Genomic DNA, 22,121 nt, shown 5'->3' with positions numbered 1-22,121 from the left:
AGCAAACTGACTCCAAATAGTTTGTATATTTATGCTGCAGGGAACTTGAAATGTTTCAGGAATTTTCTAGGAGCTTATCAGATCTTATCTGCAATGTAGATATTAATTGCTATTTATTTTAAGAGTACTGAAATTGAAGTTTACAAATGACACACCCAAGATCAAAACCAGACACTCCACAACTGAAGTACACTTTAGTTTGGCCCCCAACCATAGTCCTTAAGAATAAAGCCAGCATGATCAGGAAAAATCACACGGTTAAGAATAAAGAAGCAAAATACGCTACTAAAAAGTTAAGGACCACTTCTTCTTTTGTGTATAAAGTTGTATATGAGATATTTTACTGCTGAAAATGTGCACTTGGTGTTTCAGAACATTTTTAAATTTTTTTTTATTTCAACGAGAACACCATCAAGACAAACAAAAAATGAAAGAACTAGACTCCACTCATTGCTTGGAAAAAAATTACAAGTTAAGAAAAAAGTGGTCCTTAACTCTTTTTGAGTAGTGTATCACACATCCCTAGTATTGTAATCAAGATCTTTTCAGTTCAGTGTCAATTAGAAGCCATTTTTAGCCGGTGTTTTTTTTAGAGGTATCACAGATTGTTTGGCTATTGAATAAAATGAACATGAATGTTACAAAAGGAGACTTGAAACTAACTTTTCAGTACGTCTGTTTTAGTTTTCATTTGAAAGAGTGCTTTGCATTGATTGGTTAGCCAGTATGACATCCCGCTGAAAATGATAATTGCTTTGGTAAAAAATTAGAGGATTTCCTTTAATTTACATTGTACAAGATTCTTTTAAAGACCTTTAGCTCAAAAGTGGATCTGGCAACTTGTGTCTCTCATTTTTCCAAGGGCTTACCAAGTCCCCCCAGTGGGGGTAATGATGTCCCTCTCACCCCGGGCCCACCCAGCGAAGGTAGGTCACCCAACAGGGACCCACTGCCAGGCGAGGGCACCTCCTCCTTGTCTAGGGTACCGTTGGTCTCTGGTCCCGGGCTAGGGAGATCATCCACCCCTGGGGGAAGGCTGACGGGCAGCGGCTGGGGGTCAGCATGAGGGGCGGGGCTGGGGTTGGGCTGAGGGATAACTGTGCCTGACGACTGGCTGGTCTTGTGGAAATCCAGTCTAAAGTGTGAAAAAAAATCAGATTTGTGCTTGATCATGAAAATGTCACACATGCTAAAACCATGACAATTAAGGTCAAGGCTTCTCAACTCTGAGAAATACAGGGAAGATGTTTGAAAGAATAATTGCTATGTTGCAAACTAGGGAATCTGTTTTTTTTACTTTAAATGAATTTTGCAGTCTCACCTACTTTCGGGAATTAAAACATCTGTCAGTAAATCCCAAGCATTCTTGTAAAGGTCATTAAGATATCGATATAGATTTGTCAAAAGAATTGTAACATTCAATGCCTCAATTCCCAGGCATAATAAAAAAACTGCAAATATCAAAAGGTTAAACCACTGTGGTATAAAAGCCTTTTCTTTTAACTGTTTGTGAACGCGATAGAAACCCGAGATCAGTTGGAATGTTTACCTCTTGGATTGGTCAGGTGTTTTTGAGTCAACATTAAAGTCTCGTGAGGTTGATGATGATGGACGAACAACTCCTTCATTCTTCTCAACTCTTTTCTCTGCTTTGGATAAATTAAAAACACCACTGAGTAAATCAAACATCAAATGGAGTTTGGCCAGCAAGTGAATGCCATTGTAAGGTGAACACACTAGACTGTGGTGGCTTCAGACCAGAGCGCATGCACTGCAAAACTCATGCAAAGAATTTGGCAAGTTACAGCAGGGTGTCACTGGTCTCATTCTGGTTACCCGATTGGTCTTCTGATAAGTAGTGGACTGACCTGGTGCTTGACCGGCCAGGTACAGTCTGACCCCTTTACTGAGTCGCTCACACAGCTGTGTGATGTGCTTCTTGAGCTTGGTGGTGTCGGCCGGCATGGTTAGGGGGGAGGGGTTAACGGCCTGGTCCAGGGCCTTCTTGGCCAGGCAGGTACGGAGGAGGTTGCTGATGCCAGCGTCGACTGCCTCCTCCCAGCCCTGCGGGGAAAAAATCCTCTCTACTGTTACAGCGATGCTTCTCAACTTTTATGAAAAGATGGAGTAGACGGTCGGAGGCAAGCCACCAAGATGGAAAGAGTTTGCACATTTATGAAGCACAGACTACTAATCCTTAGCAGAAATAGGCTACCCGTTAAAAGACATGTGCTGCAAGTGCTGCTTTTAGATGAGTCCCTGCTGTTTTTTACTGAACACATCAATACCGGTGATTCACAATAGTGCACCTCCAAGAGTTTGCAATGCATTGGCCAATCACAATGCGCGAAATCTGTCGACCCAATGCGTGTTTGGAAAGGGTTGACAGATTTCACGTATTGTGATTGGCCATATTCCCAACTAATATTCCCCGCTGAGACACTGAGTGAAATTTTCCTTTAAATGGATTCCCTATTTTAAAAATAGCAATAGATTCAGATGATCTTCAATTCGGCTGACACACAAAATAGCTTTAAAATCAGACAGAGGGAATACAAGCATTTTTTCCTTCCTGAAGTTTGTAATGCCAACCGTATGAAACTTTCAAAACAAATGGGAAACTAATTAGCATGTGCAAATATATTTCAAATCCAACTTTTGGCCAGCCAAATCAGACTAAAGCAATATTATTCAAAAACTCACACAACTGGTCAATATTTCAACAAGAAAACAATTCCACTGTGAACTTCTTAAACCAGTCACCAAGCACTTGAACAGAACTGATGATTTTACAGTACCCTTGACAATTTTTTTTTCACAATTTTTTCTTTTACATACAAATTTGACACAATAGAACTTCTAAAATCGGCTTGATTTTTAACATCTTTTGGTTTTGCATCAATCAAGTTACCTGTTCACCATCACAAGGTACATGTGGCATGAGACTGGACTTGAGAATATCAAACTCTTTATCTGTCAGGCTGTGGGCCAATTTGATGACAGTGACTATGATGTGAGTAGCACAGCTAAGGCCCAGCGAGCAACGGACCAATGCCTTGTGGTTCTCCTCCACACCATCTGCTAACTTCAAGATCTGTATAGAACAAGGTCATTTTTGTCAAAGTCAAGCTCCCAGGTGTGAGAAATCCAAGAAACAAAAAAAGCAATGATAATGACAACACTGTGACTTTTCAGGGGTTATAACAAGTAGCAGGGCAACAGCCTTCTCCCAAATGGCTATGGTTGCGCAAATCTCAAATTTTTTTTACAAAACTTTCAAAAAAGTAGTAAACCTCAGAAGTCCAGGATTTTGGGGTAAAAAACCCGAGATCTGGAGAAATCCTGAAAAGCACCCCTCTTGAGTTTTATCTACATCTGTAGTTTGAAATTTCAGCTTTACAATTCGTTTCATATGTGTCCTTTAACAAACCCTATAAATTACTCCCAACTTTGGCTATAAATACTAGGAACTGGTTGTTTGTGTAAAACTGTGAAGCTGGACTGAACAGGAGGGTAGCACTTCAGGGGGTAATTAATTCACAACACTGAAACCTGAAACAAAGGATGGAGAAGCAGCCCAGATTTAGAAACTGCACAATATATTTGGGTGTTTGGAACCAATTTAGAAGAGTACCAGTCACACTAATGACTGCTTATTTAGCTGTTACTTCTGAGTGCTCTGGAGATGAAGTCTTGAACTATTCATCAATAGGAGTGATTAGCAATACACTGTGTCACTACCAGGTTATCACACGGAGGCCTCTTGTCACCGGCCATCATGGGAAAACAGTGAACATCCATGCTCTTAGTGTTACTTCCTTGAGATAAGCACTAAGCAGGTTTGATAAGTGGGTAATTCAACTTGAAATATTTTTAACCACTTCCTGCCGGGGACTCTGGGATCGGAAACGTATGGTTTATATGGGTGGCCGGGGTCTCCAAACTCGGACAAAGGAAACAGGGCCCTGTAACAAAAGACCGCACTCCGAACAAAAGACCAGGCTGCTGGGCATGACCGGCATTTTTCGCTCTCAAAAGTGGTGATAATCCAGCCTTGTTTTGAAACCATATACCAGGGTTTGGGGCATTGAGAGCAAGTGGATTACCACCGGGGACAAAAGCGCTCCACCACCGCAGCGATGAGCCACACAGCACCGCTGCATGCTAATCTGGCCCCTATTGAAAAGAGGTCAGCAGTGCACTAAGCCAGGTTCGTGAACAAAAGGACAGTTATACAGCACCGCTCAATCTGGGCTCTTTTTACAAGGCTGCAGGCCTGGCTGAAATACTCGGGCGTCAATGAAGGTCACGTGTCAACTTAGAGTAGTGCCTAAAGATTACTTCGTGCGGCTATAAACGACCGTTAAATGAAATGATGAATTTTGAAAAAATGATAGTCATGCCGGCCCAGCGTCATCAACATTGAAAAATACCCCAGCATGAAGTGGTTAAGTGACCTTTTAAAAATCAAGAATTTTTTGAGGTTCTTGCCTGTCTGTACGTCCCATCCAGGAGGGTATCCAGGTTTGCCAGCGGCGACGGTGTCTTGTCTTTAAATCTGGTGAGTAACCGACGCTGGATGGCTCGGAACTGACGAGCTCTCTGGTCTAGAAGCTCCTTGTATCGCTCGGCATTTATCCTCAGCTGATGGAAAGCAAACATCAGGTAACATTCAAATACCGTTGACAAAATTTTTCTGTGTAACAAAAGTAATGAAGGTCCAAAATACAAGGAAGATCCAAAATGCCAGAAAGCAATGTTTCCCAAATTTACTGTTCAACACTTTTGCTGGAAGTTTGGAGGTTCTGTTATTCCATTCTTTTACTTTAGTTTTCTCAGAGCAATGCCTTTTCAAGGTTAAACTATTTTATATATTGGAGTTGACAAGTATTTGGTAGAAATTCTGAATTTCTGGATCTAATTTTTCAAGCAAACATACAATCAGCAACCTTGACCTAAAGTCTTACCTCCAAGTGGGTGTCGATGAGTTCAAAGTACTCCGTCAGGGGAACAATCCCACTGTATGACAGCTGGAAATCCTTGGCACCGCCACGACGCTGGAAGGACTGGATCCTGTCTATGAATGACCGCAGCACTACCCACATGGACTCAAATACATCAGACTGAAGCCGGTAACGCTCTTTGGAATGAAAAAGGGACATTTCAAAACAAGAACTATAACAATATACACACCTCGAGGAGGTTTGCAGTAGCGCCGTGTGACTATCTCTTTTCTGAAGAAATGCAGCTTTGAAGAAAGAGCCAATGAGTTTTCTGTTTCAAAATAGGTATTTTTCGTTTTGCCAAATCAAGACTCCGCTTCATGAATTTAAATTGAATTTAAATAAAAAAAGACAATAAACAAATATTGTTTGGAAAACTCTGCAATGTTTCCAACTTTTTTTAAAATAATTTTCTGTAGTGAAAATTAAACAAAAAAATCCACACAATAATTACAACACCCCCACCCCCTTGATTTCCCACCGAAGTGATCGTCAAAAGCTTGCTACAATTAATCAACAGACAATTCATGTGTCACTTCTCATATATAGAATCAAATTACATTTAAATATATGTACAGTGTTCATGTACAGTGAAGTCACACAGTAGGTTTTGCATGTAACAGTCGTTGATCACAATTTGTTAATGTTGGACATCGACCCGCCATTTTATTTGGCAGCGGTGCGACAAAATTCAGAAAGTGAGCCTTCCAAGGGCCCATTCAGCTATGGTACACCAAGCTTACTGGGTTTCGTTTAATTCAAGAAATATGTCATGAGTCTTTCGTTTTGCTGCCGCGGTTTCATAATTTCGCAATGCGGTACTAGCCTTGTTTAAAGGCGTCTATGCAGATTCACAGACTGAATTCCCCACGTGTGCAATACGCATATGTGTGAGTATGAACTTGTTGGCACCTTATTTCAATGCTAGTACAGTGCAAATGACAATATCCAATGTGTGTACTGTACCGTGCCACTGCGATGTGCCAGCTGCCGCTGCATGCTTGGGGCTCACGGAGACGCCATAGCGCTTGCAAGTATCGTTACCGGCGCAGATGACCCAATCATGTGGTGGAGTGGTGCAATTTAGCATGTTTCCAGCATAATTTGTTCATTAAAAGCAAGCATTTTAAAAGGGTTTGGAAGGCATTTACTTATGGTTCTTTGCGGAAAGGTTTTTTTACTTCTGAAGTCACTCTTAGTGGGAAATTTTACAAGTTCCATTTGAAGCAGTGATTTCCGTTTCAAAGTGTTCATTCCGTGACTTCCACCTGTTTTCCGTGATCGCAGAAAGTCAGTGGCTCTATGAAAAGAACTAGACATTTCTCACAAATATTCTTGAGAATAACCCTCTCCAGCAAAGTTCGAAGTTTTTACTCTGCAAATACAAAACATACGAGTATGTGACGAAACTTGAAGAAGGGTGGAAAAGGATTGGACGGAAGAAAAATCAACGTCTTATTACTCACGAGATGACTTCGATGCCAGAATGGTGACCTTGGGTCCGCCAATGATTTGGAATCCAAGGGCTTGGCCCGGCCCTCCAGCATTAGGTCCAAGCAGGTCTGCAGGAGACAAAGAATGCATATTATCCACATACGGTCAGCCAAACTACTTAGTCGCCCACGGAGGTTGAATGGCTTTGCACAGTATGGAATTCTATGACAAACTGTGACCGACCTCAACTCTGGACTAGACTGAATTTTATGCCACATGATGCCGGACGTCAGTATGATATTCAAGACTTGGTAAATAGTTGGTAAATAGTTGGTAAATAGTTTTCAATGTACAGAGGATATAAGGTTCAGAGTGCCATGTCATTTGAAGCAAGATATGGGACGGAGAGAACCCTCCCACCTTTGTGTTGGTCATTGTTGATCAGAATCTCAGGAATTCTTTACAGACTTCAAGGGGGATCTGTTAGGTAACAATAGTCTAGAGTGTGTATAGGGATTGAACAGGTAAGGGGGGTACCCATCCGTCCAATATCTTGCCTGGTATATGCCATGTTAAAGGTGAACAACCGAGTCAAATTCAAATACAGCATAATGACACAGCAAGTAATCCTTTGCTACGAGATGCATCCATTCCTGCCCGTTAAATTATATCTTCACCTATAACATACCATTAAAAACTTATTTATTTATACGTCAGTCAGTCTCCCTATTCAACAGCACGCCACTCTATCGTGTATTAACATTTGATAATGCCCGCTGCATAAATCACGCCCTGGCACCTGGATATGAGATAGTTTCATGGCTTGGGCATTTGGCCGCGTCCATTCTCCTGAGCTGGTCAAGACTGGCCAAGCACACATTTATTGCCTCAGTAAATGACCTCCCTACTTTTTCTACAGATCCAGGGCTGACCCGTGTCCAAACTGAAATATGAATTAACTTGGATTTGGAAGAAATTGTTTGCAGTGCCAGTGAAGATGGAACGTCAGCAGTTGATAATGCTTACAAAAAAACCACTGTTGGGTAATTCCAGAAATTAGGGGTCTACAGTGTGACATTTTGGTGTCCCTGTTACATCTGACCTTTGTTACTTGACATGGAAATATCACCGGAATTGATTTAAAACTATTACTATTTGTTTGGCAGGAAATTTGCATAAATTCATCACTCTTGGAAATTAGAAGATGTGTTCTGAACTTACAAAATCATGTGTCAGATGTGACAGGGACACGGAAAAAATGGACCCCTAATTTGAGGAATCACCCTGCTGCGAAAAAGGTCACAAATCAAACTTTTGATGAACTTTTATTTGGCACATTTTTGAACACATGCGGCGGCAGCTTTACCTGGAAAGACCTCGTTCAGATTGGCGGCATTCCTGTTGCTGTCGACGGTAATCTTATATGTGGCTGTCTTCACCGGTGCACAGGGCTTGACCACAAGCTTCAGTGGGAGCTCAATCGCACTCTTGACAACGCGTGGCGCTCCTGAAAATATCACAACAAATGGCGGCAATCGAGTTTCCTCTCCAGTTTATACAAATTACATGTACCAGGAAGAGATCAATAAATCTGCAAAAGAAAGATTTTGACAGGTTGGATGATCACCTTTGGATGTGCTGTACGTGGCCATTGCAGACGCTGTTAAGCTGGCTGGGAGAGAATTGCCTCGCAGGAAGAACGACACGAGCACGCTGGTAGGAGCAGAGGAATCCCCTGGTAACAAAGAATGACAACACAGACCCTTATGAGAGCAACAGAAGAGGAAGTCTTCCTTCTTGTACAAACAATAGGCAACTCGAGGTACCTTCCACATCAGAAACACCATGGCAGTGTTGGCTAATTTGGATGCTAATCACAAATTCTGTACTCCCTTCCATGGGCTCCGCACATGAAAAACAGGGATTATTTCCCCCCGAGTGACAATCTCCCTTGAGGCGATATGCACACTGCACTTGTTCATGCAGATCTGGCATGAAACAGGTACAATTAATTTGCAAATCTATGACATTTTACCGTGGGTAACCGGTATAAGGCCCAGTAATATTTGACTGTCACCCCCCCCATCTATCTGTCACCAAATGAAACAGTGTTTGCGCACCGAGTGGATGCTAGAAATGGAAAACATCTCCATTGTTGAGGGACACTTCGGGGAGAAAATGCCAAAAACTTTCCATCCCCCAACAAGTGTTCGTGCGGCTGCTGCGGAAAAAAAAAAAAATGACATCCCCCCGACAAAAACTGATTGACTCAGCTTGTTGGGTACTCACCAATGAAGGGGAACGTGAAGGTGCTCTGGTTGGGTGAGATTGGGTAAGGACAGTGGATTAGCAGACGCACATTGGGCAGACTGACGCTGGTCTTCAAGACCAACTGGAGAGGAAAAAATTGGTCAAGTGATGGTGAGACGATATATGTAGACAATCCAAAGGCTACAGTTAAGACCAAGACATCGTGGTGACACTTACAGCAGCTTTTTCTGTATCCAAATGAATCAGAAGGGAAACCTGACTAGATTCTGGTCTATAAAGTGTGGGATTTGACTCTACGACCTCTGGAATGGAACAACAGCGCTCTTACGAATGAGCTTATCCAGATCTCTTGTTGATGATCTTGCCACTTATTATTATCTCTGTTTTTGGATGTCTGATGCAACTATATGAAGTGAGGCTTAAAGCTTACGCCCTCAACACTAGCAAATCTTCCTTCAAGCTATTTTTAAAGGCTGTGTCTGAATGCACCGGCTGAGGCTAGGAGTAAAGCACATGTCTGTGGGTTTGTAGCAAGTGGCCACAGCCGCTAAGTAATGCTTCAACAAGTGCATATGTTAACCACAGCTCCAGCCATTACATCCGGGCACAGCCTAACTCTCACAAAATTCAAACACACAATTCTTGCGTGCTCCTCCAAAGCCACAAAAACATTTATTCAAAGCCCACCCACCTTGACGGTAATTGACGGGATGGGATCTTCATCCTCAACTTCTGTCTCTGTGGCACTCTAGGATTCAAATGCATTACAAATGAATAAAAAAGGTATATGAAACAACTAGAAAATTACTGTATTTTTAGGCCATACATGTACATGCTTGGAATGTTACCGGTTGAGGGTCTTTTCACTAATATACGAATACGCTTTAAAACTTTGAATAGCAAATACACGATAAGAAGTTCTTTGCTGACAATGGGCTCAGTAACTGATCCAAATAGGATGCCCAAACAGTTAAACGCTTTGACTTCAAGCTGTGAGCTGCAATGTAGATTTCAAGGGTCCCAGACCCATTGCCAAAGGAGTAATACTGTGGATGTGAGCAACAGGAATAGTGTGATCAACACGTGGATGAGTGAAACGGTGGAACCTTTGAGTGCATGGGATCGGTGCTAGGGAGTTGCTATGGGGTTTATTGTTGTTAGAGAGATAAGTGGATGTGCAGGGTGTGATAGGGAGGCCTGTGAAGATGTCAACATTATAAGGAGTCTGGATAAGGAATCTGCTGTCTATCTCTCCAGTAAAACAGTTGATAGTAATTGTACAAATGCTAAAAGCACTGAACTGAGGAAAGCTGTGCCATGCAGTTAAATCTGCAATTGTTTTTCTGCATACACACCATTTGGAAGTTCTACAGGCTTTGTTTGGGCCGTGTTTTTAACTTGATTGCCTATGACTGAACGTTAGTTTTCAGAAGAAAATGCTGCTAGACTCATAAGGTGCATGATCCCTGTAATAAATTTCCTTTGATTCCAAACTTGTTCAGTATAATATGACAAGATTAAAGATTTGCCCAAGGAGAAGGCAACTGTTTTGGAAGTCAACACAGACAGAGATCAAAGGTTTTCACCAATGAACTTATTGGAAAACACTATTCATTTTCTTCAAAGTTTTTGCAATCTGCTTGTTAAATCATATGAAGAATGTCTGATATAAAAATCTGGGATTTTTTGCTGCATTTGTGTAAAATTGCACTTGCTTTTAGCCTAAAAATACTCAGATTTCAAGGCCTCTTGCTGAGTGCAGATGGCAAGTCAAATGCAGCAGTCTGCAAATATAGTGACTGAAGTGCCATTGGTGATTGGTGAACATGTGATTGTGTTGGCAATGAAGCTGGAAACAGCATGCCAGATGTTTGTTAATTTTCTGCATGATCCCGTAAAAGCACACCAAACCGTGCGAGGGACTCTGATTCACTGATGAGCATGCTGTGCCATGCCTTACCCTCACTCCCTCTGTAAAATACTTGTACACCTTTTGTAGCACACACATAAAATGAGAAAGGATTTTACTGGCAATGGTTTCACCACACAGGAAACTATGAACCACACAAACAGCAATTAGCATAAAATGGAATAACAGGAAGCTATAAAACAGACACACAGTCTGAGCACTAACGGCAAACTCTAGCAGACGGTGTCTTAATTTCGTCATGTCAGTGCTAAAAGGCCCTTACTGAAAAATTGCACTAGAAAGTCTTTATTGAAAAATTCCATTTTAAACATAACATTGGGCCAGAAAATTTGTTGCAATTTAAACAAGTTGGCCCCAAAACTAGTTTAACCCTTGCTCAATGAGAGCAATGTATTGCAAGTCAGTAGTACCTGCCAATGCGCTGCAGCTGGCGTGCATTGGAGGACTCTTTGCATTACCAGTGGAGTGATTTTACTGCACAGCCCAATAGAAGTACATGTATCCAGTGTACTCAAGAGGATTGTGGCATGTGGCTTTGCTTATCAGAGTGATTACTAGAATTATTACCAGCTGGACCAAGCTGACCTCCAGTTTTCTTTGCAGTTCCTTGAAGTGTACACAGTTTCTCCATTGAAGTGGCGTGGCCGTTAGTGGAGGGCCATGCAGTAAACATAGCCACTTTTTTTTACGGGAATATTGGAGTGCATTGGAGTGTAAACAAGGGCAAGGGTTACCAACTAAAAGTATAACAAATATAGTCTGTTTCAGTACAGTATTTCCTTCATGCTCAGAGTAAGACCCTACGAAATTTTCCAAAACTAACTTTTGCTGTAATGACCTTTTAGCACTGAGCCAACGCTTTGATGTCCTCAGAAACCTGAGTCCTAAATTTCTAAGCATTCAGTAACAGAGGGCAGAAATGGCCAACAATTTAGTGCCTCAAAATGGCAACTAGATGCTGTAGCTTGGTGTGGTGTGAAAGAATGTACGGTAACAATTGGCTCAGAGTGGAACCACCGATACAGCATGTGGCCACTTGATTGGGCGCTTACCGATGTGCTGTCTAGATTGGGCGGCACGGTAACCTCAATCTGGAGGTCTTCATCAGCTGTCTTTTTGGGCCTAAAATCTGTCATTTGGCAACAAATACAAACATACACATTGTCAAAATTCTTTAATTGTGCCGCAGGTAAAACTATTCATCGCCGTCGTTGGAGAGAGCGTGAAACAGGCTTTCATCTCCAATGCCTCGAACCTGCATAAGACCTGACGTTCATCTAACTTGTAACTAAATCCTGTTCCCTGAGTCTTACAAACTTTTGGTACTTATTACGTCTGCAACAGAGAGGATGAACTCAGGTCTTTATTTTAAAGATGCTATATATCGAAGGTTCGATCAAGGCGTCTTTTAACACTTTTTAAATCATGCCACCAGTGACCCCAGTGCTGTTTAAGTGGAAAACCTGCTCCTTTCAAACTCCCAAAAGGTAGCATTTACCCTATCCCATCCTTGATTGGTAAACAGTGGTGGGGTCTGTTACACTAAACCTTACATGAGGTCAGTGTCTACGAGTGCGTTGCTGGTTGAAGACAGTGCATCTTTAATGTAATGTTCATTAAGTTTGGCAGTCTGATTAATAAACATATACAAACATTATTGTGGGAAGAAAAATTGCCAGCTGCTAATAATTCCCACGTGTCCGTTCCTGTAGATTTCCAAAATTTAAGGACCAGTATTTCATTGAAAAGTGTCTCAATCAATCTCACAGTTCTTGTTTCTACCTTGCTTGGAGGCAGACTCTTTGATAACCCGCTGCAGTTTCCTCATTTCCAAGTCTTGCTCCTCGTAGTTGATTTCCCTAGAGTCTGTGGATGGCGTGACAAACAGCGATGGGTCAGTGCCCAGGTAAGAGCAGACCAGATGGCCTTGGTCATCAATGCTCGTTATCACTCCCTTCAGATCTCTGGAAAAAGTGAACAAATATAAACAGTGACAGCTGGAAACATCACCTTTCAAAACTTTGCACATTTTTGCAATCAAGATAAAAAATTGATATTTCAACTCTTGAAAATTCAACTGAAATCATAAACTCCAAGATGTATCTTACTGAATTCTACATACACGTAAATCCTCAAGTCTAATTTATTGCAGGCAGTTGACTTATAAATGGACTTGCAGTTTAAGTAAAGCAATTAGAATCTTGAATGAGTGCTGCAGTTTTATGACAGTAATTTCACAACTCAGAATGTTTTTTCAGCTCAGGCTGATTGATGTCAGAAGTTGTGTGCGAATTCTCAGAAATACCTGACAATTCATCAGGGGCTAGCTAAATAGTCACTACCACTAAGCAGTTTGTTGTTCAACACTCACTGAAACTGGCCCACTCGTATCGACACTGGTACATATTCCAACTTGGCTGCCCACTTCAGAGTTGTGTCCTGGTAGATCATCAGCTGACCTGTGTGAGTGGCTACCATGTATGTGATGCTGGTATCCGAAGCTAACGGAGTAAATGAGACCGGACAATATGTAATGAAAAAAATCGGTTTTACTTTGTTGCTGGATACAATAGCCAAATTAGATATTGGACCGGTTCCAAGTGCAAACTTTATTTTGGTATTCCTTCTGGTTTAAAGCACTGTTTTTTCATTTTTAAGCTTAACGATGACTGAAACATTCTCTAACAGTAGCAATATTTTAGGAGGTGTCCTTCATACAAAACATCAATGCTGGACTGATGGCAAGGGATTGTGGCAAAGCACCTTGCTTTAAGAGTTGAGCTCTTACCACCTGTCAAGACTCTACACAAAATATGTCTGACACTACAGCCAATCCATGAAGCTCTCAAGAAGGAAAACTGGGAAAAACATTTGACTATCATTTTGCACCAGCTTGATGCGTCCTTCAAAATTTATGACTGAATTTTGTGACAGCTTTGCCGTACTAAATGAATGCATAATTTCAGGTTTGAAGACAGTTGTCTAATTGGGTCTACTTACACGTTCCATGTGGGAATAAACAACTTGGAGTGTATTCCAACTTCTTCATAAACTTGAAAGCCCCAGTGTCCTTCAGACAAATCACTGACCTCTCACCTTAAGAAAGACAAAGACAAACAAGATAAAGCAAGTTATATCTGACACACGGCTTGAGGCAGCCCAGCCATGCAGCCAAGACTTGCATGTCCACATTGTGCGAGTATGCCTTACTTGTAACAAAGATTATAAAAATCCAATCCACTGTGTGCAAGTTGCCACTGGTGAGATACGTCCACTGGTAAACTATACATGGATTTGTTTCGATTTCTGACAGTCTCCCACTTCAATTTATGTATTTGCAATGTACTGTGCTTGATGCCGTGCAAGGAATTCTTGTTACACCAACTTACCAAGTATCAAGATAGATGTGGCCCCTTGTGTTGAAACAGTCACAAAAATATCCAGGGCTGCTTCTCCAAGATTGTAAGACCAGTCCATCTTTAAGACAAAAACAGTCAAATGAATTTTAACAACAATGGACAACATGCTTATACAGTATGCAATGAACTGTGAGGAAGAACTGAGGAATTCTAACGATTTGCAAGACTTCACCAAGTTCTGAGTAAGCTCTACAACAGTGAAATGCCTCTGTCTACAGGCAGCATACAAACGCTAAATGAAAGGCTTCACTATGAGAACTTCAATGTTGTGTAGGCTGTTAAAACGGTTTCGAAGATCTCCCTCTACTCACAGTTATTCGCTTCCCGGACGTTATCTTCTGCGACTCCTCTTTCGTCTTCGCGTCCGTTGCCACGGCGAGCACCTGGTATTTGTAGCTTTCCACCTGCCAGCTGGAGGAGACAGTGATGAAGGAGTCGGTGCGGGGGATGTACTTGAGGGGTCCAGGCAGGAGGAATCCTGGCAAGAAACGACTGAAGGAGAAGCTCTCCTGTTCAAAGAAGGAGACGGTGCCATCCATGGACTGCACACACATGAAATCTTTGCCTGCGATTCAAGAAGAAGTTAGGGGAAAAAAAAACATGCAGTTTTTGACAAGCACCAGTGGCCAAGTCTCGAGCCAATTAATTCCTTAAGACTTCAAACGCTTTGCAGAACAAGCTGGCACAGGTTACTTAAGTCGCCTTCCATGGTAAAAGCTGTTTGCCCACTACAGTCCTGAATCCGTCTCAATCCGTACATTAGATGCTTGATAGCATGCTCTACGTGGTTTGAAGACGCAAAAGTGCAGAGGGTTTCCTCAAAATTTCCTCTGATGACCCTAACTGCGGGATATGTCTTCTCCCAAACAAATGACTTTTAGATATCCTGGAGAAAACGTGAGCTCTACAAGATAAGGTAAACGAAAGAGCTCTTAGAATGAAGTTCTCAGAATTCATCAACTTGAGAAATTATGCAAACTTGATGACAGTGTGAATCTGAACTTTAGTTTCAGATGGTATTATTTCACAGTGAAGCAACCAAGGCACCCTCTCATTTTCAGCCTAAAATCGTGACATTGTAAAAGGGGCACAAGACCACATGCACTTTTCAGAACTTAGTGGGACATTACAAATGCCGACCTCTCGGTAATCATTTGTCCCTCCTACACTTCACTTTTCTACACCTATATGTACCTTTGACACTGCCAAAGGGGCCAACTACCAGATTGAACGCTGTCCTCTGCAGGTTGTGCTCATAGACCATCTTCATCTGATACTGACTGCCATGTTCCACAGCGCCTGCCGTTCCTAAATGAATAGGGCGTGACAGAAGAAAAATAGTTCCAAGAGACTTCTCCCCCTTACTAATCACTTACAGGGAAGAGAATGGTAATCTTGTGTTCCTTTTTCAAACCACTCTACTAGTCCCAGCTAGTGACAGTGTCACTCCTGCGAGTTAATAGCCCTTACTAGCTGGTTGGCGTTCCGTTGTTGTACATCTTTCTTCCCCTTCTTTGTGAGATCCATGATGGCAAAGCAAACAGAAGGGGCACTAACTCACCTGAAACACTGTAGATAGTCAGTTTCCGTGGATGCAGTACTGCAAGGTGAAGATTCTCTGAGACACTGAAATGTGAAAAAATATATATTTTGAAGTCTGTTCAATATGCTTGAGGTCTATTTGACCTGAAAGGCCTTGTTCTCCTGTCTAACAAAAAATTTAAAAGCCGACAGTACTTTGTCCAAAATTACTTTGGTAATCCAGGAGTTTATTAGATATCCACTCTGAGTTGAAGTACCCCCTCACTGGCAAAGAAGAGAATGTTTGGTAGGACATGTTCCCACTAGGCACCTGGGGCAGGGGATGATCATACACTTTAACAGCAACTTACATGTAGTTAGATGTGGCCTGTGTTCTATGTGCATAAACCTGCACACACATGCTGTGAGTTTCTGCAGAAGGATTATTGTTGCATTGTGTAAGGGTACGCCATCGAACGCAGAACCGAATCAAATATACTCTGTTCTCCAGCACTCGGCACGCATGATGTGCCACACATTGAGCAGGTTGCCTTGCATACTTACGACACAAATCGGCCAGCCTCCACCTGCAGTATTGGCTGTGACAGCTGCATCTCCAAGAGGACGGCAGCCGCCTTGTTGGCCTCGCCTTGAGAGCCTCGTGGCTGGTAAATTCGCAGCACGGCATTAAAACCACCAACAATCACTTTATCTGTCGGACAAAAAAAGCAAAATTCGTCTTAAATGTGACAATGAAACTGCAGAATAGTGCGAAAATGGTTATTTTCTTAATTTGAATTAAACACTTAGAGCTTTCGTTCACTGCTCTCGCAGACCTGCAAGGGAGTCATTCTGTCAAGATCCCACGAAGAAATCCAACATATATCAGGGCTCGCAAAATTTTTAAAAATGTAGTTGCCCTTTGGGCAGGGGAGTCTAAAATCTGGTTGTCAGAACTTCATTTTCAGTTGCCCGACAAGGAAGTTTTAGCCACACATGGTCTCCAAGATTTCAGTAATTACAGTCATTTTCCTAGTTCCCGATCGCTTGAAATGAATAGGCCTAGACCTACCCACCATTTTGCTATTGCTCTGCAGCATTACACGCTAAGACAACTTCTTTTTTGAAAGGTAAAATGAAAGTCTTGGAGTACAAATTTTACTCCCAGAAAATTTCAAGAAAAGGAATTCTGGCTAAATTTCAAATTTGCGCTTTGATGTTTGTTGACGGTTTGTCAAAAAAACACGGGAGCACAAAAAAATCAACACCAGAAAAAATTACAGGTCAGTGGGTCACTCACTACGAAAGATTCCATGAATGTTTTTCCTAGTTTCGGATCGCGCATGCAAGTAGGCCTACATGTACGAACGTCATGAACTCAACTACACGTGCGTAACAGATTTGGATGTGACATAATGGGTTCGTCAACTTTGCGGCGTGGGGGGATTTGTGGTCGACGGCTCACTGAGCAGCAAAGTCAAGTCAAAATTTATGCAGGCTATCCATGTTGATGCACTGAAATTAACTAATCTCCTTTAAAATAAGACTTGCTTTACTAGAAAATATGCTTCAATAGAAGAGAGATGCTTGTTGCAATGATTTTGGCAGAGAAATGGGTTTACGGTTGACTACTTTTTACATGTATGTGTAGCGATCCAAAACTGGCTGAACCGATCCAGAACTACACGTAGGAAAAATGTCGTTGTCACTTTTGCCGATCTTGTAAGACAAATTAAAAACTCAAAATTTGAAAAAATACATGTACAAGGTAGACCCCTGACCTATTTTATTGGAATTTGATGATAATTGAGCTGTAATATGATTGAATATTGTTTTAGTGATCCGGAACAAGGAAAATGACTGAATGCAGACACGGCTAGGTTTATGCCAACGATTCGACAGTACATACCACGGTGCACCTACCCGAACATGTACAGTCATGCAACATAAAGGTTAGGACATTAATCTTTTTTGCGGTCTTTTTTTGCGATCTTTTTTCGGTGCATGGTGCTGAAAAGCCCAAAACACCGGGCAAAAAAATGTGTTGCTGAAACAGGTGCTTGCTCGTCAGGCTGGCAGCCTGGTTGCCCGACAAAATATTTTGGCTGTCCCGGACTGTCCGACTACCGATTCTGCGAGCCCTGGATATTAATTGGCTACCAGACAACCTTTGCTTTTCAAATAGGTCACTGTTTAAACAGTAGAAGAGAGAAGATACAGAAGCATGGGTTCTTTGGCACCGAATTCAACAAAATGCTGTGCAAACTAGAGAGAATGAAGACATCAGGAAGGAAACTAGTGATGTTAGATCAACAAAACCTGAACACTGACATTTTCTGTGATTTCCTATTACCATTTTACATTCCTGGCACAAAAAATGCACAATAAATTACAAAAAATGAATAGCGTTGAAACAATCTTTCAAAGATGTTTTCAAGGTCAGCATCTGACACATGCTAAGTAGTAGTAGGGAACGGTATTTACTAGACCCACCCCACCTTCAATCATCGTCCCCCAGTGTACCAAAAAATACCAAAACTAAACCATGGCAAAATCGAATTACTCCAGACCCCTGCGACCTGCTTTTTAAAAATTTTATAAAGCCATTCCACCCTTGGCGATCCGAAAACCCAACAAAATAATTTGGCTCTAATAAAACCTACGTTCCAATTTTGCCGTGACTTAGTTTCCGATTTCCGCAAAAAGGGACGATGATTGAAGGTGGGGCATGCCTATTAAATACTGTTCTATACTACTATTGTTACAAAGAGACGATGCTTTTGGTCTGGAGTCTTTGAGAAAAATTAGGTAAAAAAAAAAAACCTATATAAAAGGATATGATAGACCATACAACGAACGTGAATTGTTATTTCTGCAAAGACACGAGAAATCCAATTGATTTGATAGATTCGTACGATTGTTTTCGTTGTTTAAATTCCAACCGTTTATGCAAATGTGCCGATTGTAAAGAATGTCATGATTGTCATGAATGTAACGACTGCACCAGATGTAATGACTGCTCCACTTGCGACGATTGCGGTAGATGTATAAATTGTGTGGCTTGTTTTAATTCATACGACTGCCAAAATTCAAATGCCTTAGACAGTTGCGAGGACTGTTACCAGTGCGGCAATTGTATCGAATGTTTTGGTTGTACATATTGCACCTGCTGCGTAAATTGTGTCGAGTTGGATGGAATGGATCACGTGGTGCTCGTAGACGGTAAGCATAAAAAGCTGAGGCACGCGCGAGAAAATGAGCCACTGCCCGATTTAGCGACTAAACTCGACACGAATTTATACAAAATTGGACTCATTATTGAATACGACATTGACGTTGAAATAGAAATCCCACCCGAGTTAATAGACGCGGCCGAGTAAAAATGAGAAAAATCTATGCCTAAAGGCGGGAAAATTAGAACCATGTCAACCCACGTATACATCGTTTCAGACGACCACGAGCGTCTCAATGCTGACAACTGCAACCCCAATGTCACCTACGGTCCCTTTGACCTGAGTAAATTAATTATTTCAAATCCCGTGATTAAAGAAGGCACTCATTACAGCTCGCCCATTTTTTACCATCACAACGGCCAAAATAAACGCCTGTTGATTATGACGATAGAACTCTGTTACGGTATAAACCCGCTTCACAAAAACGGCACTCGAGATAAAACCCCCCAAAACATCAAAGGCTGTCAAATTTGCTATCAAATACAACAACCTACAACAAACATACTCGATCGCATAAATTTAGCCATATATATTCATCGAATCTCAAGAGTCTAATCTCCCGTCTAATACCGTAAACGCCTACAAAGCCAGTCGCGATATCGATGAATTGAACAAGATCGAATATGTAGTTAATCCACCTTATACGGCTAGAAACCAAATGTACGTTAAAATAGATTCCTATGCCTCTCTATTTGATCACCGAAACAGACCCATTGACTCGTCAAATATCAATAAATTTATCAATAAGAAATGCGACGCACAATCATTCATTTGTCCAAAAGACTTACCGTATACTACGGTACCCACGGTTCACTGTCGTGCGGTGCCAGCGTTCGGTATAGAGTGACAGCGGCAATGTTAAAAATTAGGAACGACGGACTAATTTCAAATAAGTCAGTGTTGCAAGCGTTTAGCGGATATGGATTTGAATCTGGATCTGGATCTCCCTTGAAATTAAAAGTCGATTAAATTTGAATGATTAACTTATGATTAACTTAGAAAAAATCAATTGAACCTCGGTTATTCCTCGGAATAACTGAGGTTAATTTTTTTGCCTTAAATAAATTGACTATTAATAAAAAATGACGGACGCAGAGATTTATCATTTAACCGGCTCGTTACCCAAATGGCCAACCCCACCACCACGACCAAAAAACATGTGTGATCATTACGTAGTAGAAATAGACAACAGATATGCGTGTAAACATTGCGGTCTAATTTTTGGTTGGGTTTCCTCATACACCCCTGTAGACATGGGAGATAGATATTACAAGCATCAAGTTTGGAAAAAACCGCCACCACCAAAATCGAGAAAAACTTTAAAAGAGTTTAACGTTCAATTGGAGAATGGTGAAGCGGGTGAAATAGAATATAAGTTAAACCAAGTTCTAAACGGCAAGATCTCTAGAGGTAAATCGCGGTATGTTATCAAGAGACAACTGGGGAGGACGATTTAAAAGTAAAAGATCTATTTCAAGTTTCGGATAAGCACTGGGAAAATGCCTTTGACAAATTAACCCTCGCCAAACAAGATCCTTTGAGAAATAGTTAGTTTACTTTACTTTAAAATAAAATGGAGACTCATACTTTTTACCTGTGCCAAAATCCTCAGACGTTTAAATTGAAAAACGTCATCGATAATTCAAAGGGTGATAAGGTAATCTTAGTTAAAAACATTTTATTTGAAAGAGGTTATACATTGGAATCGGATCAACTCGCGTTTATTTATTGTCCTCAATTGGACACCAACTATAATTTTTACAATGGGCAATCGTTTGACCTGCTACAAGTGATTTCAACATATCAATATTTTCGTAGCGATTTTGAAACGCCCAGAAAATTGCAACGGATAAATATAGACGAGTTAACTTTTTACCTCAAATCAGAAAGTGGGGGGTACTGTTACAAAATGAAAACTACGGAGTAATTATCAAGTTAAATACAATATAAAACGCGTATATAATAAAAGATGATTACTAACATTTACCCAGATTTGACTTTAAACTCAGTTGAACAAGCAGAGAGAGGTGAGAGAAGTGAGGCGAGCGAAGCGAGCACTAAAATTTACAGACTCAAAAAGATCAAAGAAATTAAATCCCAGATTCAAAGAGAACACGACGCGCGGGAAACTACCTACAAAAAGATCAAATGTATACTCACCGCACTCCGTTATGTAGAGTACGGCTTGGAAGCATTTGGTGCGACCTCGGCAGTCGTTGGAATTCCCCCCATTTTGGGCGTTGTTACCGGACCCGTCGGACTCGTGATGGAAGGCATCGCTATCCGTGCGTTCGGTGCTTACGCGATATTAAAATACGCCAGTCACCGGCTGGCCCATAAAACTAAAAAGCACGACCAAATTCGAATGTTGGCAGACGCTAAATTAAATACAATCGAGGAATATGTATCTCACGTGATTGAAGACGGTGATATATCCCAGGAGGAATTCAAATTGATTTTATCCGAGCTGAAAAAATTTAACGACATGAAAGAAAAGATCAGATCAAACACGAGCACCAAATTGCAAGCGAGCCAAGTGACTAGCAAAGAGGAATTTGAACGTCAAGTCAATGAAAGAGCGGAAGTGCTAGCCAACAAACTGGCAGCCATTTAAAAAAAGATCTTATGAAAAAACTTGGCGAGTAAGTTTTACTAAGTCGGTCCGATCAAGACCTACCACCCGCTTATCAAGAAGTGACCCAACCAACGGCACCTCCTTTAAAATAAAAATAAAGACGTATAAAATAAATGGGAGCTAACTTTAGTAGTTTAACCATTTTAGTCAACGAAGACAACTGGTTTTCAGCCGAGTTTCCAAATTTAACGCACACGTACGAATTACCGAAAGTAACCACGGACGAAGCGGTCAATCGTTGGGTGACCGAGCCAATTTCGTTTTATCAAAATTTATTTAAATTCGCGGTCTATTGCGCGACGAATGCTAACGGTGTGGGTTTTGATTTGCTGTCTGACCCCAATATACACGTGTTGGCTTTATTCAATTTTCACGTATATAACACCGTACAAAAAATATTTTACGACTGCGTAATGCCCATTCCGAGCGACAACGTATTTGACGCCCTACACAATAATTACGATCATCGGAAGTTTACAGACACGTGCCTTTTATACGGAGTCGATTCAAACAAGTCGTTTAAACAAACTCGCGATACACTGTCAAACGGATTAGATACCGCGTATTATTATGACAATGGTTACGTACCTGTCCCAGGTAAAAACTACGACGCGCACGATTTACACGTCACCAACGGTAAATACGCGGGGTCTACTTACATGGGCTTTGGCTGGG

General features: G+C 41.3%; 1 protein-coding gene across 3 annotated transcripts in view; it reads right to left on the bottom strand.

The window, feature by feature from the left end:
- The window catches only part of bbs9 (Bardet-Biedl syndrome 9), a 35,892-nt gene that overhangs the window by 2,590 nt on the left and 11,181 nt on the right, over nt 1–22,121 (bottom strand). The window contains exons 3-23 of one of the 3 annotated variants that reach the window (XM_087134744.1): nt 16,143–16,290; nt 15,619–15,683; nt 15,252–15,365; nt 14,369–14,622; nt 14,028–14,115; nt 13,639–13,734; nt 13,010–13,139; nt 12,421–12,602; nt 11,691–11,767; nt 10,669–10,698; nt 9,400–9,456; nt 8,727–8,829; nt 8,065–8,172; nt 7,804–7,944; nt 6,470–6,565; nt 4,968–5,140; nt 4,492–4,644; nt 2,912–3,094; nt 1,869–2,064; nt 1,550–1,649; nt 870–1,135 (exon numbers count right to left, since the gene is read on the bottom strand). In XM_087134744.1, the coding sequence (XP_086990870.1) occupies nt 870–1,135; nt 1,550–1,649; nt 1,869–2,064; nt 2,912–3,094; nt 4,492–4,644; nt 4,968–5,140; nt 6,470–6,565; nt 7,804–7,944; nt 8,065–8,172; nt 8,727–8,829; nt 9,400–9,456; nt 10,669–10,698; nt 11,691–11,767; nt 12,421–12,602; nt 13,010–13,139; nt 13,639–13,734; nt 14,028–14,115; nt 14,369–14,622; nt 15,252–15,365; nt 15,619–15,683; nt 16,143–16,290 (2,760 nt within the window). The remainder of the gene's footprint in view (nt 1–869; nt 1,136–1,549; nt 1,650–1,868; nt 2,065–2,911; nt 3,095–4,491; nt 4,645–4,967; nt 5,141–6,469; nt 6,566–7,803; nt 7,945–8,064; nt 8,173–8,726; nt 8,830–9,399; nt 9,457–10,668; nt 10,699–11,690; nt 11,768–12,420; nt 12,603–13,009; nt 13,140–13,638; nt 13,735–14,027; nt 14,116–14,368; nt 14,623–15,251; nt 15,366–15,618; nt 15,684–16,142; nt 16,291–22,121) is intronic. The other 2 variants (XM_087134745.1, XM_087134746.1) reach the window with 2 other exon arrangements.

This window comes from Acanthaster planci, linkage group LG03 (genome assembly GCF_054643075.1).
Source record: "Acanthaster planci isolate LZ-2023a linkage group LG03, COTS_SCS, whole genome shotgun sequence".
Taxonomy (NCBI): Eukaryota; Metazoa; Echinodermata; class Asteroidea; order Valvatida; family Acanthasteridae; genus Acanthaster; species Acanthaster planci.
The sequence above is the reverse complement of the archived record's forward strand: the minus strand, read 5'-3'. Positions and strand labels throughout refer to the sequence as shown.